This window comes from Xyrauchen texanus, chromosome 28, assembly GCF_025860055.1.
Source record: "Xyrauchen texanus isolate HMW12.3.18 chromosome 28, RBS_HiC_50CHRs, whole genome shotgun sequence".
In the NCBI taxonomy this organism is placed as follows: Eukaryota; Metazoa; Chordata; class Actinopteri; order Cypriniformes; family Catostomidae; genus Xyrauchen; species Xyrauchen texanus.
The window spans coordinates 9,381,922-9,398,778 of NC_068303.1; the positions used below are offsets into that span (position 1 = coordinate 9,381,922).

Sequence of the window (16,857 nt, forward strand, 5' to 3'; positions counted from 1 at the left end):
AAATAAATATAATTGTATATTGTACCTATTATATTTTGTAAAATTTGTATTGTTTTAATTGCATAATTTTTACTATTTATCGGCATTTACAGTGATTTGTTGAACACATGCTAAAAACCGGTACTGTCAGCACCTTAAATAAGCGAATAATAAGAGAGACTTGAATGGCTTTATCTCATCCGTGCTAGGCCTGATTAGAATTAAATCATTCTTTTTTTATTGTTTATGATCAACAACACACTGTAAAGTACAGAAAGGGTATTAAAAGAGAGGTTACTCAGTGACAAGTGGGTCAAGTGTATCTTGTCTTTGGACACACATTAATTATTACTCTCAACACACAGTGAATGGATCTTGCTGCTGAATACTCCATGACTATACCTCCCAACCCTGCCAGCAATACAGTAGGGCTTTCCAGTAGTAAATAAGGGCCTTCCATTCACTTATATTTACATGTATGCGAACAAGAGAGAGAGTGGAAATGCATGCATATATTTAGAAGATTCAGACAGAAGTTTGGTGAAATATAAACTGCAAATTGAAATAGCAAAAATTCATTTTCCATGCTTCTCTCTCCCCGTAACACTTGCCAACACTAGTCACATAACTACACCCAGGCAACCAAAATGAAGTTCCACTGGATCTCATTAGAAAGCTAGAAATTTTAAACTGGTGTAATGATTTAGGCGTTTCCCACATGGTTACTATTATGTAATTTCCTCAAGGAATCAATTTCCTTTGGAAATTGTTTGGGACTCGTGTTTTCTGGATGAAAAGTGTTCATATCATAACAGAAAGGAGGAGATGAAGTCATATTGCACAGTAATGAACCTGAGAAGTAAAAAATGGGATTAATGAACAAAAAAAGATTATGGGAAAGAAATAGAAATAGGACTGAGGTATTACATCACAGGCTGAGCAAACTCACACCACATTTAAATGTCAATATTAATCCTAATGGTTTGATTACACAACATTCAATGTTTTTGTACTGAATCTGGTTAACTAGAAGCAGTCCCGGTTCCAGATCAAAATCTCTGAGGGTGCTTCTGAATTTAGTGGGGGTGCTAGTAATTAAAGTGAAGACACAATAAAACACAAACGTTTTACAATTGAGGATGCCTTGATGTCCGTTCGAGGGTTTAAAGCACCCCTGTAGAACCGGGCCTGACGGCAGCCATAGTTATATAAGCTCAAATATAGAAATAACTAATTGTCTTCAGCATGTTGAGAGAAGAAACATAAAGCTAATTTAGTGGCATGCTAATAAACATGCTAATGTTTATCAGACTAGGCATGCTAGCATTGGCTGAGGTCTACAGTACCTGGAGAAAGCTATCCATTAGCAGTCACATTCATCTCACTTTTTTATTTATAGATGGACTTTTAATCGTGTTGATCATATTTCAAATTTGTACTTTCTTTTGTTAGCACTTTTTCTGATGAAATGAGCCATATAATGATCCATCCCATGTTGACCTGTGTGCACTGTAGCATGATGGTGATTTATTGTCCCAGGTGGAAATTGTTTAAAGAACTCACTAGTGGTCAGATTTCACAGACTTCTCACAACCATGTTCTGCACTTTGATGAAAGAAAAGTCCATAAATGGTTCTCGGGTTTGTTAGATAGCTAATCAGGGAAATGTATTTTTCTTGTTTGGGTCACAACTTTACTAAGAACAAAAGCAGTAATTCAAATCGTAAATATGTGCTAAGAAAACGTGAATTGCCAAACAAAATGTTAAACATATTGTTCCCCTTCTGTTCAAATTCTTATAATAACTCTTTATTGTTGTGCAAAGAGATTGTATATCACTTAATCAGAGCCTTCAAATGGAAAGAGCCTCAAAATGGAGGCAATTAACCAATGCTAAAATTACAAATGCTAAAAATCTATATTTACACATTGAGAAATCAGACAAACCAATAGGTGTATTAAAATGTTGCACTGTCCATTTTTCATGAATTAATACATTTGTCTGTACATCTGACTACACATTGCCTTCCCTGCTGACAAAAACCCATCTTAAACTAGACTAAGATGGTTTGCTAGTCTTTGCTAGTCTTCCAACTTGACCAAGCTGGTGTTCAGCTGGTATGGCTGTTCGGCCAGCTAGTCTTAGCCTGACCATCTGGCTATTGCAGAAAATCCCTCTAATACCGGTTAACTAGACAAGCTTGACCAAACTGGAAGTATTTAGTACAATCTAAATACTCCTGGAAATATTTAGTACAAACAACTTTATACAAATCATGTTTCACCAGAGTACCTGCTCTGAATGTTCTATGATTATGAAACAATTACAAAGCTGAGGTCACTGCACTACTATTACACTTCATTAAAGCAATTAAACACAATCTGAATTGTTATAATGTTTTTCTGTTTTCACTCATTAATGCTTTAAAAGTGCTCTAGGATCACAAAAACTTTTGTCTGTTAGTGGTATCTTGGTATGGATGCCTTATCATACGAAAGTGCACTGTATATTTAACATTTTAATCAATCAATTAGACCGTGATATGTAGGGCTGGGTATAGATGCAGATTTCCCGACTCGTTTCCTATTCATAAGCTCTCGATTCGATTCCGATTTCAGTTATAATGTCCCTTTTGCTTACATATGAAATAAATTCTCTCCCAGCTAATTCTGTGAATTATACAGGGGACCTTCTAATTAGGTACAATATGAAAATGTAAATTTGACTAATTATATTTTATTAGTTTTTCATCATTTTGGTCACATTTTAGATAAAAAAAAAAATGAACAAATCAATGTATTTAATAAATAAATATAATTGTATATTGTACCTATTATATTTTGTAAAATTTGTATTGTTTTAATTGCATAATTTTTACTATTTAGCGGCATTTACATTGATTTGTTGAACACATGCTAAAAACCGGTACGGTCAACAACACACTGTAAAGTACAGAAAGGGTATTAAAAGAGAGGTTACTCAGTGAAAAGTAGGTCATGTATATCATGTCTTTGGACACACATTAATTATTTCTCTCAACACACAGTGAATGGATCTTGCTGCTGAATACTCCATGACTATACCTCCCAATTAATTAACTGGTGTGTGAAATCTTAATATTTACTAGCCAGTTGCCAAATATATACATTTTAGTCGTATGGCCCGAAATTTGGTTGCAAATGGGAGTGATTACCTCTCAATGTAATGGAGGGTTGCGCATAGAGTAAAAGATCGATCTTGGAATTTAGTAATCAATATCAAAATCAAAATCGTTTAAATGAAGACTGTGATGCATTGGAAAATCTATATTTTTACCCACCCCTAGTGATATGCCTAATATAGTCCATCATTGTTACACAATGAAAAATATACTGTCAAATTTATTTTCTTTCTGAGGCAAATAGATGGTACCTTGTACAATTAATGATTTCAGAGCAGCCTGTCTCTGTAACCATTTATTAAGCAAGATTGCTGTGAAGAGGCTCATACTGGTTTGTGCTTTACATCTATGCAAAGTGTGTAAGTGTTTTTAGAGCAAACTCCTTGTTTTGGGAATGCATATGTAGACCTCTAAGATACCAAGAGTCCCCACCATCATCTTGCTTTGAAAGAGCTCCAAGTGGATCTCCACTATCCACTACAAGAGACCAGGACCGTTATCAGGGAGACAACCAGGAATATTGCCTCGGGCCCTGATATGAGGGGGCCCAGAAAAAATAATTTGTCCTGCGCCCCATGAATATTAGCGGCAGCCCTGCAAGTGACATTAACAGTCTGTCCAGAAAGGCAGTCAATGTATCACCATTTGGTATAGGAATTTGCAAAGTTTTAAGAACAATAAGATAACGTCTGTCTGCTCATCACTTCTGTGCAGGCTCCCCTCGTGGCCCAGGTATTCCAGGTTGTCCTGGAGGTCCCATAGGGCCCTGTATTCCAACCGGTCCAGGGGGGCCATGTACCCCTGGGAGGCCAGCTTGTCCCCGGATTCCTGCTGGTCCTTGGGGGCCGGGAACTCCATCTCTCCCAGGAACACCCATATCACCCTTCTGTCCCTTTTCACCACGAGGCCCTGGTTGCCCTAAGGGACCCTTTTCTCCTTTAAGTCCTGACATCCCTTTCATTCCAGAAGCTCCTTGTACTCCAGGATCACCCTTAAAGCCCATAAGACCCTTTGGTCCTTGAGACCCACGATTTCCTGCAAGCCCCCTGTCTCCTTTTGTTCCCGTAAGACCTATTGGTCCTTTCCCACCTTGTTCCCCTTTATTTCCTTTTGGACCTGGGGGACCAGGAAGACCTATAAAGAATGAAGAAACAAGACATGAGCCACTACAAGAAAGTGCAAGTGGACCAATTTTATGGACACTACAAGTTGGGTACAACCTTTCAAAATAGTAAAGTTCTGGATCAGCTGTGCATGACTTGTGTCTACCAGCTTCATCTCCTCCATTACAATGGAAAGGTTCCTCACATCAGAATCAAGGCGTACGCTCAGTATCATGTGCTGCTTTCTTAGAGTGTCAGCCAGGTGAAGTAGTAGTAAGACTGTGTTGTTGAGGTTCTGCAAATCTTCTGTGTGAATATCCAGTCTGGACTGGCAAGAGGAACTCTCGATGTTAATGTATTTGTACATGCTCTGAACATGGCTGACAGTTGCATTAATGCTAGATGAGATTGTGTCGATCTCCATTTCAATGGAGTTCATTCTTGCATCCAAGGTCACAAATCGTTCCCCAGTACGGTTCTCATAGTACTTGGAATGGTACTGGTGGTCATGCATGTTCTCCTCATGTTCGTCAATGTAAGAAGAAACATTGTCGAGTTGCATCTGAAGGTTCATGACTTGTAAAGTAAGGTCATGTACCATCTCTGAGCTCATGCTGATTCGCTGGTGAGTGGCAGAGACGGCACTTTGTATAGCCCTTACAGTCTGTGTGGTTATACTGGCATTGGACTTTAGTGCACTTAAAACTCGGCTGTAGTTCTGCCAGTCTGCTTTTATTTTTTGAAGCACTAAGGTCTCCTCTTCGGCTTTCCTCTGAAGAGCACCTATCCACAACGCACTAAGTGCAACAGTAATGTTGACTTGTTGCATTGTGGCCTTCAAATCATACTGATCTTCAACAAGGGTTTTCATTCCTTGATCAGTTTCATTAATGACGACCTGCCAGCCATTCACCTGATACAAGTACTGGCCCAGAGACTGGTTTATGTGCTTGATGGTGAATCCAAAGGCCTGGAGGTCTCTCGTCATCCTGTTGCTGGATTGTGTTAGACTCTGTTGAGATTGAGTGGTCTGGTCCAACTGCTGCTCTTGACTCAGAACCATCTTTTGGAGCTCTTCAAACTCCTTCTGGAGTCTGACAATCTCATCTTGGAATTGTGTAACATCTAAGCAGTTAGAATAGTTGTTTGCCTTACTAAAATCTGTAAAAGAATTACCAAATTGTTAACTAATTGAAACACATGTCACTGAAACAAAATATTCAGTATATTGCAGGAAAATACAGTTGTGTTTAAAGAGATTGAGCAGTCTATGTGTGTACAGCTGCTTCTTAGATCATTGTTTAGGTAATAAATGATTCCTCATGAAGCCTTGCTCTCTGGGGAGTTCACCAACCACAGGAAGTGAACCATGAGATGTGATAAACAAATTAGATAAATCAAGTAGATCTATTTTAAACAGAAGCGACCATTAGAGAACATGTTTTTCATTGTAGTTTGTCTGTCTTTTTGTGCAGTTTACAATGCTTAGAGGAACCTTTTCTTACCTTTTATACTGTTCTGGACTTTCGAAATCTTTTTGTGGTAAAATGATTCCTCTTCAGATAAGTTATCAACTCTTCTAAAAACTGTAAAAGTAAAATGTATTCATATTAATATAAATTAGATTTAGGTGATCTGAAACAAACAAGCAAATAAAAAGTTAAAAAGTTTCATACCATTTTGTAATTGGAAATAATAAAAAAACATTTGTGTGGATTACATAATAGTTGCAACACAACACTTATTACAAAAATATATTGGTCAACCCAGCTGAATTGTTCTACTGTTTTCTCAGAGAAAATGTTTTTTATTTTTTTTATAATTTTTTGAAACTTCCTTCATAGACCAATCTTGGTCTATGGGGACTGGTAAAGTGTGGAATGGACCATTGCTTGTGGCTGTACTTTATATTCCAGCTGTATGTGTGCACCTCACCTGCCAAAGTTGCTGAAAGGACATTTTCTGATATTTTCTGTCACATATAACTAAAACATGTTGCTTGTGTCCTTGAGTATTCTGTGACTTGCCTTTGTCTCATCAAGTACAAGTTTGTTTGACAATTTGATTTCAGAATAACTTCTGATTACTACCTAAATAAAGTTCCTACACATAATAGTAGGCATATTACACATAATGCTTGCTATATAACAAAATGTTTTAGGAATTACAGTAATATTAAACTGAAATGAATTAAACTGAAATTCCACACACATTAAGCCCATTTTGTTTATTTAAATTAAACCAACTTCCAGTCGGCATATATTTTTCATCAAACCATAGTTTTTTCGATCCGTTCTTTCCAATTTGCTTTGGCACAATTTCAAATTGTTGTAGTATTCCACCCTGTCAGGATGACAATTGTCATGAAATTATTGTTGGAGCCCAAGTAAATTTCATACACTGGTTTGTTGTTGCATTAATTAATATGAGAAAAGAGGATTTTACTCCACATGAAAAAGCTAAAATGACTCATAGTTTACAGTTTTCTCCAGTGGATATTAATACCTGTCCATCTCTTGTACTTTCTGGTGCATTCCATTTTTATAAGTGGGGAAATGATTTAGATTCAGATTTGGCTTTGGTAAAGCACATGATTTTAGATTTGGGAGTGTGGCTCCACGCAAAGGTTTTGGCCCACATCTAACTATTAAATCTGGAATTTGTTGACTTTATGAGCATTATGCTGAATCAAAACCACACTACATGTTGTATCCATATGTCTAAATGCTGGATATCAGGGTGTCCTACATTCCTTTCTCTGGCCCATATCTGTCTCTCCCTTAACAGCTTGTCTTCCCATGTGAAAACCTTTAGGTTAATGTTATCTATTGCTGATTAGAGGGCTGATATTTATGCTTATATCTACCTTTCAACTTTGATTGCTCTCCTTTTTGAAGAAAAGACATTCTTTGGCATCACTTCTTAAAAAGGAATTTAAAACCCTAATCATGTTGTAAATAAGGCTTATTAGTGATTTTGTGTTTTAGTGCTGTGTAAACTCACCAAGGGATGCCAAGACGGCCACAGCAATAATGAGCAAAGCAAAAAAGCCATACAGCATTTTGACAGCAAGCTGGAGAGAATGTGTCTGCTGACATTTCATACATCCTCCTCTTGTCCTTCCTGTGGAAACAAAAAGACACTAAACTATTGTAGAAGAACCTGGAATTCCTTCAGAAATCTGAATTTGAACTAAAATGAACCATGAGTTACGTAAAAAATATCTAAAACCAAAATTGACAATAAAGGAAAGGGGAACACAAAAATGATAATTATGTCTTTTTTTTTTAATGAATATCATGGTCACTCTTTTCTATAAAATTGAAGTGAATGAAGACTGGGTCTGTCAACTTACAAAAGACAAAAACATCATAAAAAGTATTATAAAAGCGTTTCATACAATTTGTGTGTAAATATGGTATGGCAAATTTTCTAAAGAAATGTGGAAGTTGATATTCACTGAATATTCTTTCCCTCCTGTGGGTTGTGAACTGCTGCGACCGGATCGTTTAATCAATGAGTTGAACCCCAGAACAGGATCACTCTAATTCATGAATGAATCATTAATCCCAGAGTGAACTGCATCAACTAATTCATTGAAAAGATCCAACTATAAAAATGATTTGTTTTCGAATCGGATATTACTACTTTTATCATGAATGCGACAAGGAGAGCTAGGACTGAGTCAAATTCTGAAACGACAGGAGGGTGCATAAATGATGACAGAAGTTTCATTTTTGGCTAAAATATTACTTTGGTTACCACCATCAACATCAACATCATTGCATGACATCTGATAAGTTGTGCAGCAACAACACTCTGCCTCATTTCTAATTAGACCTGACTAAAAATTGAACTGTGCTCATAAACTTAGTAAATGGAGCTTCTCAGAGCATAATCCCACATCAAGCACAACTGGACATTTAAAAGAGATGTACAATAACTGCTCATAAATAACAAAGCAATGGTGTATATATGCATGTTGCCTCATGTACATACAATATAAACACCCCAACAAACACTTTTTAAAAGTATTAAAGTCAGACTATTCCACTGCTGAAAAAAACAGCCTAAACTTTGATGCTGTTCTTAGCTGGTAAACTGGCTGGCTTCAGAGGGTTTTGTGGCACTTTTTAGTTGGTCAGACTGGGAGGCTAGACGACCAAGCAGCTAAACCAGCTGAGCACTAGCTTGACCAGCATGGGAGACCAGCTAGACCATCTTAAGCCAGCTAAGACCAACAAACCAGCATAGGTAGGTTTAAAATGTGTTTTCTTTTCATTAGGTTAAATGCAAAACAAATCTAGAGATGCTATAATGTGAGTCAAATTTGCATCCCATGCACAAGTTCCAAAAATGGTGATGTCATGATAACAAAAGCAATTTGAAAATAGTTCTTTATATATTTATCTAGACTTTCTGCTTACTGTGTATGTAACTTCTCTCTTTTCAGAACTCCATAATTTGCACTCTGTGATGCCTTGTAAATAGGAAGAGCAATAAACTTTAAGAAACTTTTAAGATTTTTTTTCCAACCTCTCAAGGGAGGAATTTCCTCCTCTTCTCCAGCTAAGTCCTCTTCTACAAAGAAAGATTGTACAAAACATGAATAAGTCATGGCTCATGTAATATTTATAACATCATAGTTAAATGTAATCATAATCCAATGAAATCATTGTACATTCTATTGTCTAATCAAACACAGTTCCCCCTTGAGACGCATCATCTCCTTCCTGCACAGAATAAAATCTTTGTACCATCATATTTTCAACATGTCAGGTCTCAGACTTCAATTGCAGGGATTAGTGTGCATATTTGGTGTTGTAACCCTGTTGAAAGAGCACCTTTACAAAATAAAGGAAATAAGAGAAAGTCTTCTCATACCATTAAAAAGCTGGTTCTCGTAGCCACAATAGCTATCTGCAAGAGAAGAAACAAAGAAAGGTTGATGTATGTGTTCACAAATTAAGTTCAATCAATTGAAACATAAACTTATCTTGGGAAATGACACGCACAATTTATCACCAGAATTCATCATGAACTACAAGCTGAAATATCATACAGTAGGACCTGCTCACCAGCACTCCCTTCAAGAAACAAACCAGTCAACTTGGACCGATTCATACTAGGTGAGGTAATCGCTGGAAAGAACCTCATTTTAGCACAATTACATGGAATTGGTGAGGGAAGTGTTTTTTAACAACACTTGATTAGCTCTTTTGGATGATTTATTACCTCAGCATAACATTTCATGGGGATATTTTATTAGTCAGATATGCACTTATATTTGCCAAAGGGGGGCCCTACCAGGTCCTGTTTGAGTTTAGCACCCCATGTTGAGATTGTCTTCAATGGCATTCAATGGCAGCAAGTAAATTCATGTAAATGCTCAAGCTAGATTTTCAGTTCAACTTGGTTTATTTATTTTTAAGTATTTTTTGTGATGAAATAATGCATTAGTAATCCTTTCCGAAAGCAATCGTGAAGACCACACCTGGCTGTTTTTACAATCTTAGGAAATTACATTTAAACAAATAATAACTGAACTGCATTCTGAACAACAGAATGCAGTGGACCAAGCCATTGGTTGGCAGCAATATCAAGAGATAGTTGGCTAGATCCATTCAGGACCTGCAGGCATTGGGTGGGAAAAACCACAGCTGCTCTGGTCAGGTGCCAGAAAAAAAAGATTGTGTGTTAAAGGAGACAGCTATGAATAGCATGGAGGAAAAACATTAAGTAAAACATTAGGACAGCTGTACAGTTGCAGCAGGGAAGTTGGGTTACAAGGAAAAGCAGTCTTAACACAGGCCTAGGCAGGCTAAGCATTCTTACTATGGCAACTGAAACCCAAAGAGCTGATTTGGCTCACAGGTATTTTGACCTCTACATGAGGCCTTCGAAATCTTCAGCGCATCTTGACAGGTGCTAAGACAGCAATAGCCAAAGCGTGATACAGGAGGTATGACCAAGAAGTTAAATTAAGTTTTTAAGTGAGGAACGCAGGCACTATATGCCATCAGAACATCTAGGAAGATTTATCAGCAAGGAATAATGGCAGAAGGGAGAGAGGGCAGCAGAGTAGGAAGTCCCATCCATGGCCAGAACAGGCAGTGACCAGGTTTACCATGGCAGTCAGCTCTTGTTTCAACCTGAGATTCTAGACAATCCATGTTCCACTGCGGACTGGTCTTAATGTGAATTCGCTGACAGTAGGTCAAAAGTTCTTCAGTTTCAATCTGTCTTTGTGTAACCGGTCCTGCTCGACCTGCTCCAGGCGGGATTCAAACCGGCATCAGCCGCCATGGGAGGCAGGTGCACTAGAGAGGAGGCTAAAGGTTGCAGCTTCTAGTGTCAGTGGACAGTGCGCCTCTTAATGCTAGAGGAATGAGGTTTACACACTGGACAGCTACCTAGTAGCTGGCTACCGTTACATTTGATTACCAAAACTCAAACCAATGCCCCCAGTGACCGAAGCGGGAAGTCTTCAATGTATGGGTATGTGTGAGCTCCCTTTTACTGGTGAAATTTCCACAGAATTAGTTGTAAATGATGTACAGTCAACAGGAATGCATATTTTATTAACCATATGCCCCAACCCTTAAACTTAACCGTCAATGTAGTAAAAATGCAATCTTAGAGGGAAAATGCAACCTCCAAATTGTGCTCATTATTGACTGTGAACACGATTACTTACTGGTTTCCATGGGACCAGAATTCATGCCTCTGAGGCTGCTTGCACAACATGCTATTGGTAGAGCCATAGGAAATTGTAAAAACATTTAAATTGAGACAAAGATGTCAGATGAAAGATGGCACTTCTCATTAACTCGGCAGAATGGGGTCAAAGTCAGGATACCTGAACATTTGGTAGCAACTAGTCGAGTTTGATTGTGATCATGTTGTGCATTGAGCATACTATCACAGCTTCATTGGACACAAGCCAGATCTGCTCAGCAAAATTGGGATGACTGGGCAACAACTCCACAAGGCAATGAAAGAACTTTCAGCCATTTCTGAGAAAAGAAAGCAAAACGTTGGGGAGCAAACAACATCAAGATGAGATGACTCAATGGCTCTACACCCTGCAGCTGGTCAGAGTGTACTGAGTTGGCACTGAGGGTACTGAGTACCAAGTTGTTACTGGATGTATGCCAGTTATCAACGCCAGTGCTGCAAACCTGAAAGAAAATTCTTCAGCAAGAGCTTTAAAGGTGCTATGTTAAAATAACATCCCTCAACTTCATGGCCTCTCTCGGGGAGTGCAGACATTTGAACATGCTTAATTTTCCTCTTGTTTTCAATGTAGCCCTTAGGGCTGTATTTTTTTAAAATTGGTCACATCTTGGTGCAGTGATTTGCATGCCAGACCTGGTTAGCTCATGTTCTGAGGTGAGACTGTTTATACCCACTTCTCAAGCAGCTGAAGTCAGGTCTACTGGAGCCAGAGTGCTAAAAGGGGAAAAAACTTGGTGAGGTAGAGCGGGGTGGGAGCTTGCTAAAATGTGTGCAGCTGTAGCAGGTCTCAGACCTCAGAGTACATTTCTCCACCAGTCTTAGCTATACAGGTGGCTCTGAACAGGCTCAACCTTGGTTCTGATTTGTGGTAGTGTAAGTGTGCCAACAGTACAGAGGAAAAGGAGGAGACCCTCTAGTCTGGTCTGGATGTCTGCATTCCCCTTGCATGGAAGGCTTACTTGGAAAAAACACTATTGCTGGGCCAACAGGTTTATACTTGAGAAGTATCAAAGTTAATGAAAGGGGCAGAATATTTAATTTGTTTGACAGGTAATTCAAGGAACTAAAGGAAATGGAAAGTTTCTAGACTTTGTTTGAAGTTGAGAACATAAGATCAATATGCCAGTGTTTATAGAGGGAGGGCAGTCAAAATCTGCATGCTTTTTAAAATTCAGATTTAAACAGGTTTAGAGACAAGTGTCTTGTTATGCACCAGTTAATTACACTAAATGGTACTCAATGGCTGTAAGGTCATAATCTGAATCAGACTGATCTCACTGTGACGGAAACAGTAGGTTGAAGATTTTGCTGCTGAAACCTTGTCTGTGCTCACTGGAATTTGAAGCACTACCCCCACTGGCCGAAGCTGTAAGTGTTGTTGAATGCACAAAGTGCATAAAAAGCCCCAGTTTCCGGGTGAAATGTCCACAGAGTGGCACTAAAAGAGAGATGTATTTCTAGCTATGTTTTTTGCTTTGTTTTATATGATGTAATAAATACCTAACCTTAATTCTATTCTTAACCCCCAACTCTAACCCTACCTTACAGGAATGCATATTTTATTAACTCTACCCCAACCCAAAAACAAACCCCAACCCTAAACCTAACCATCAGTTGAGTAAACATTTAATTTTAGAGCAGAAATGCAACCTCTGAAACAAGCTAACCATTGTTTGTGCGAAAACAATTACTTCCTGGTTACCATGGGACCAGAACTTGTGTCTCAGAGGTGCTTTAAGAAAAGGTGTTCACACTTGAAAAAAGAATATCTGATGGGGAATGCCGCTTGAATGGAGTTGATTTCAGGGTACATGATCACTCGGAAGCAACATGCCAACTTTCTGTCTGATCATGCTGTTTGGTCATGTCTGCTGTTAACAACAACATTTGTTGACCAAAGAATGTTGAAGAGATCACTTTTAATTATTATTAGCACTGCAAGATATTACTTATTGCTACCTGATGCAGTATGTGGTTAAAAATATGATATCTAATCGAATTCCAAGACACCATATTCAAACACGTATGCACTTTGGTGGTGTGTAACTGATACAGTCTTAAAACCTGTTATTTAAGGTATACATAATGAAGGAAGCAGCTCAAGTAAGTCTCCTTGGGCAGATGTTTTACAGTATGTTAGCAACCACCTATGAAAACATATCCATACCCTGCCCAAATATTAGAGGCTAAAATTTCATTGAAGGTCAAAACACTGTGAACATAACTACATCCATATGACACATTATACTAGCATGCAAATAATAATCTGAGAATATAATATCTTGTCAGTGGCCAGTCTATAGATGGACTTGACTGTTATTGGTCACTAACACAACAAGTCCACCAAGATATACTTAATCTTAAACTTCAGTGGTTATCAACAACAACTGCTTCAGTTCTTGTTACACATTCCTCTTTTCCACGAATACAGCAAGTTTAACACATAAATGTTATTGTTTTGAACTTTTAGTCAGATCCCAAAACCCACAATCCTCACAATGTGTCAAAAATTTGTTGTTGATCTCTCAATACCTTCTAACTAGACTTTAAATATGACTAAAATGTCAAGGGGATTATCCTAATCCCTTTATATCTTGCAATGCAAATACACTGTGATGTGTTCTCAGGGGGTAAGTTTAAAATAATTGCATTGAACTTGGGCTTTGATGTAAGGAAAACAATAGCGTAGTGTGCAGATTCATAATCTCTAAACTGTGGGTTCAAAAGGTTGACCAGTGTTCCCATGCCTTCAAACGGAGCTAATATGCACCAACAGACACGAATCATACAGTAATACTGGTATTATATGTGACCAGATGAATGCAGTGGTCATAAAACTTCTAAGACAAATGCCTGAAACTTGAGATGGGAAGCAGAAACAAAGGGCAGGGTCTTTCCAAACCACAGACAGCCTACCACAACTTATAAAGACAAGTGTCTCCACTGTTCTGGTTGCTGTACAACAGCCTTACGTGCATTTTAAAGAGAAAAGTATTTGTGGTTTCACTTGAAGCAATGCACAGAATATATTAATGTAGACTGCAACTCTGGAGTCCAATCGAAAGCATTCTTATGGTCCATTCACACCAAACATGTTTTTGTGTCCATACTGTAGGGTTGCCAACTCTTACATATTAGATGGGGTATCCCGTAATTTGGCCGAAATTAAGACATCCCATACTATTATGCTGTATTTTAGCAGCGAGGCCCCTGCCCTGGAGCCATGGCTAGGTATTCCATATTGAAGTCATTGTGACCTGTACTTAAGTGGCAAAATGCTCAAGCATCTCGTATACCTGGCTTCGGCCCAAGACAGCTGGGGGAGGCTCCAGCATTAGCCACGACCCTATATAAGATAAGCAACTTTAGAACATGGATGGATGGATGTAAACATGCATTTCACAGACAACTTTGACTGCTGCACCTCGCTGTTTTTGAGTGACACATTTTTTAAATGCAGTGTCAAGTTAAAAGAGTTCAGAGTTCCAGCAGGTCAACTGGCAGGGCATTGCCCTAGCAATGCCAAGATCATGGGTTCAATTCCCAGGGAACACACAAATTGATACAATGTATACCATGAATGCACTGTAAGTCGCTTTGGATAAAAGTGTCTGCCAAATGCATAAATGTAAACTTTTATAAACAGGTCTTGAGACACCTAGGTTCTGTTCGTTGAGCTACGTCTAATTTTTTTAGATCAAAAATGTTGTACTATCTTTACAATCTACAACTATCCTCAGATATCTGAATGGATGTTTACAGTCACACATGGGTTGCCTTAACTGCATGAAAGTCAACATTCTGATATGTTTTATGATGTATTTTTAAGCCAATATTTTCAAAGACAATCCCATTAGGGATAATAATAAAACAATATGGTAATTTGCTTTGACCATTAAACAATGTTATCTTCTGTGTTCAATTACACATTTCTAAACAAAAGTGAATAGCAAGTACATTTTATTAGATCTGATACACTTGAAAAATAATTTTCCAAAAAAATACTTTTAGTATAAAAGCATGCCTATGTGGAAAATAAGAAAAGCCTGTTTGGCTCTACAAGTGAATGTATTGGTCAGATCCTGGGAAAAAAGCTGAAGGAATTGAATATGTGTGTGGTTAGCACTGGCTCCACACCTGTTGCCCACCCTAGACATCTCTGACCACATGAGGAATGCATTAGGAAGCCTGGTCTTTTAGGACTCTCTAGATTATGCATTATAAAAGAGATAAATTGACCTTCATTTTGGACACGTTTCTTATAATACCGAGATCCTCACCTAAAGTTATCGATCCACATGTTCCACTAGCCTTCAAAAGAACTCATTTGGCTTTTATGAAAACAGACAAGCCTATCAAATGGGTGTCAAGTTGAGAGTGGTCAATGTATAAAGTATTTTGCAAAGTGACAAAACAGTCTTGCATCCAACATCTTAACAGCCTTACGTGCTTTTTAAAGAGAAAATGCTTTCTCAAGACATTCAGAATTGTGGTCTTATATTTATGGCTGTATTTTCAAGTCTCCAGAATAGCTGTGCTTCCCATGTGGGGTAGGAATCAAAGAAAATAAATTTAGCTTACCTTTCATGTTGACTATGTAAAGCTGCCCCTAAGAAAAGTTAGTAAGGATCAGGTGGACACTTGTAGAACAAAAATTGCTTTTCACAGAATATCTTGCACCTGTTTGAAAGTACAATCTTGGGATAAATCTCAAAGACCAATCAGCATCCAGCAGTACAATTAGCACGAATACAAAGAAGCATTCTGGTTTGTTTACATAAATGAACTAGTCCAAATCTCGTACACCAAATCTGCAGATCTGAAAACAGACAAATCCAGTGCTGAGGATTCTTGGTAAACAATGAGTGCACAGCCTGCAACAGCTGGTTTATGTGGAGGACCCCTCTACAACATGCTGCCTCTTTGCTTTAGAAGCAGAGGAAAGTGATACCTTGGACAGTAACACGTGGTGGTGGGGGAGGGGGGGGCGGGAGAGGAGGAGAAAGGAGGAGGTGGGAGTGTGCATGTGTTTCATGAGTCAGTCTTGAGCACTGGCCTAATTGTTAACAAATGTCTGGTATTGGAGCAACAGGCATCTTCTGTGGCCCGTGTCGCTGGAGATTTACAGGTCCTCATTGCTTTAGGCTTGCCATGTGAAAACAAAAGGGACAGCCTGTTCCCCAACATTCCACTTGTCAGTTTTGTTTGTTGTTGAGACGAGAGATATATAGCTATTTGAGCAGCTTCACACTTTTTGCACATTGTCTCAATTAAAACAATGCATGCATGCTTAAAGTGATATTATTGGTTTTATTTAACAATCACAGCATTTGGTTTGAAATGTCAAGTCATTCCAGTCAAGCACATGTATAAATTGGAATGGAATATAATTTTCCATATAAGGGATGTTTTGGATCCAAAAATCTAAAAGGCACAATAATGGGGAAGTTCACACAAAAACATTTTTCTATAACAATTTACCCAACCTCATGTTGTACTGTACCAAACTTGTATCACTTTCTTTCTTTTGTGGAACACAGAAAGGACATGTTTTGCCATAGTAATAAATTATGGTAACAGTAGAGTAGTCCATGGCATATTCACACATGGCAGGTGCAGACTACATCTAATGCTAAACTCCATTGGTTCTGATGTGTTTTGTAACCAATCATTATGTGGCAAGTTTTAATATGCAGTAGCTAGAATTTTGTGTTTCTTACACAAAGCTATATTATGACTTGAAAGGATTAAATATATAGAGCATGAGTCATCAATGATACTTTTACAGTGTTTTTTTATTTCTTTCATTGTATGGCAAAGAGCAGCATTAACATTCTCCAAAACATCTCCTTTTGAATTTGTCGAAATACAATTTC

At 38.1% G+C, this 16,857-nt stretch overlaps 1 protein-coding gene across 3 annotated transcripts; it reads right to left on the minus strand.

Annotated features, from left to right (window-relative positions):
• Positions 1–1,761: 1,761 nt before the first annotated feature.
• On the minus strand, positions 1,762–15,905 carry scara3 (scavenger receptor class A, member 3). 3 transcript variants are annotated; one of them, XM_052095728.1, is made up of 8 exons: positions 15,786–15,900; positions 15,563–15,661; positions 9,128–9,163; positions 8,780–8,824; positions 7,247–7,366; positions 5,749–5,829; positions 4,361–5,404; positions 1,762–4,274 (listed from the first exon to the last, which is right to left on the minus strand). In XM_052095728.1, exons 2-8 carry the CDS (start codon positions 15,567–15,569, stop codon positions 3,841–3,843), a joined length of 1,767 nt encoding a protein of 588 aa, XP_051951688.1. In that variant the 5' UTR covers positions 15,570–15,661; positions 15,786–15,900; the 3' UTR covers positions 1,762–3,840. The 3 variants fall into 3 exon arrangements, with proteins under 3 accessions (XP_051951688.1, XP_051951687.1, XP_051951689.1); XM_052095727.1 differs by having other exon boundaries at positions 15,563–15,905; XM_052095729.1 differs by lacking the exons at positions 15,563–15,661; positions 15,786–15,900 and adding an exon at positions 14,278–14,811.
• Positions 15,906–16,857: the final 952 nt, after the last annotated feature.

Bases quoted from the DNA above. Each gene is read 5' to 3' on its own strand.
- scara3 (XM_052095727.1), bottom strand. The intron at 7,367-8,779 runs GTTGGAAAAAAA...TTGTTTCCACAG, and splicing joins GGAAATTCCTCCCTTGAGAG to GAAGGACAAGAGGAGGATGT. The intron at 5,405-5,748 runs GTAAGAAAAGGT...ATTCTTTTACAG, and splicing joins AGTCCAGAACAGTATAAAAG to ATTTTAGTAAGGCAAACAAC.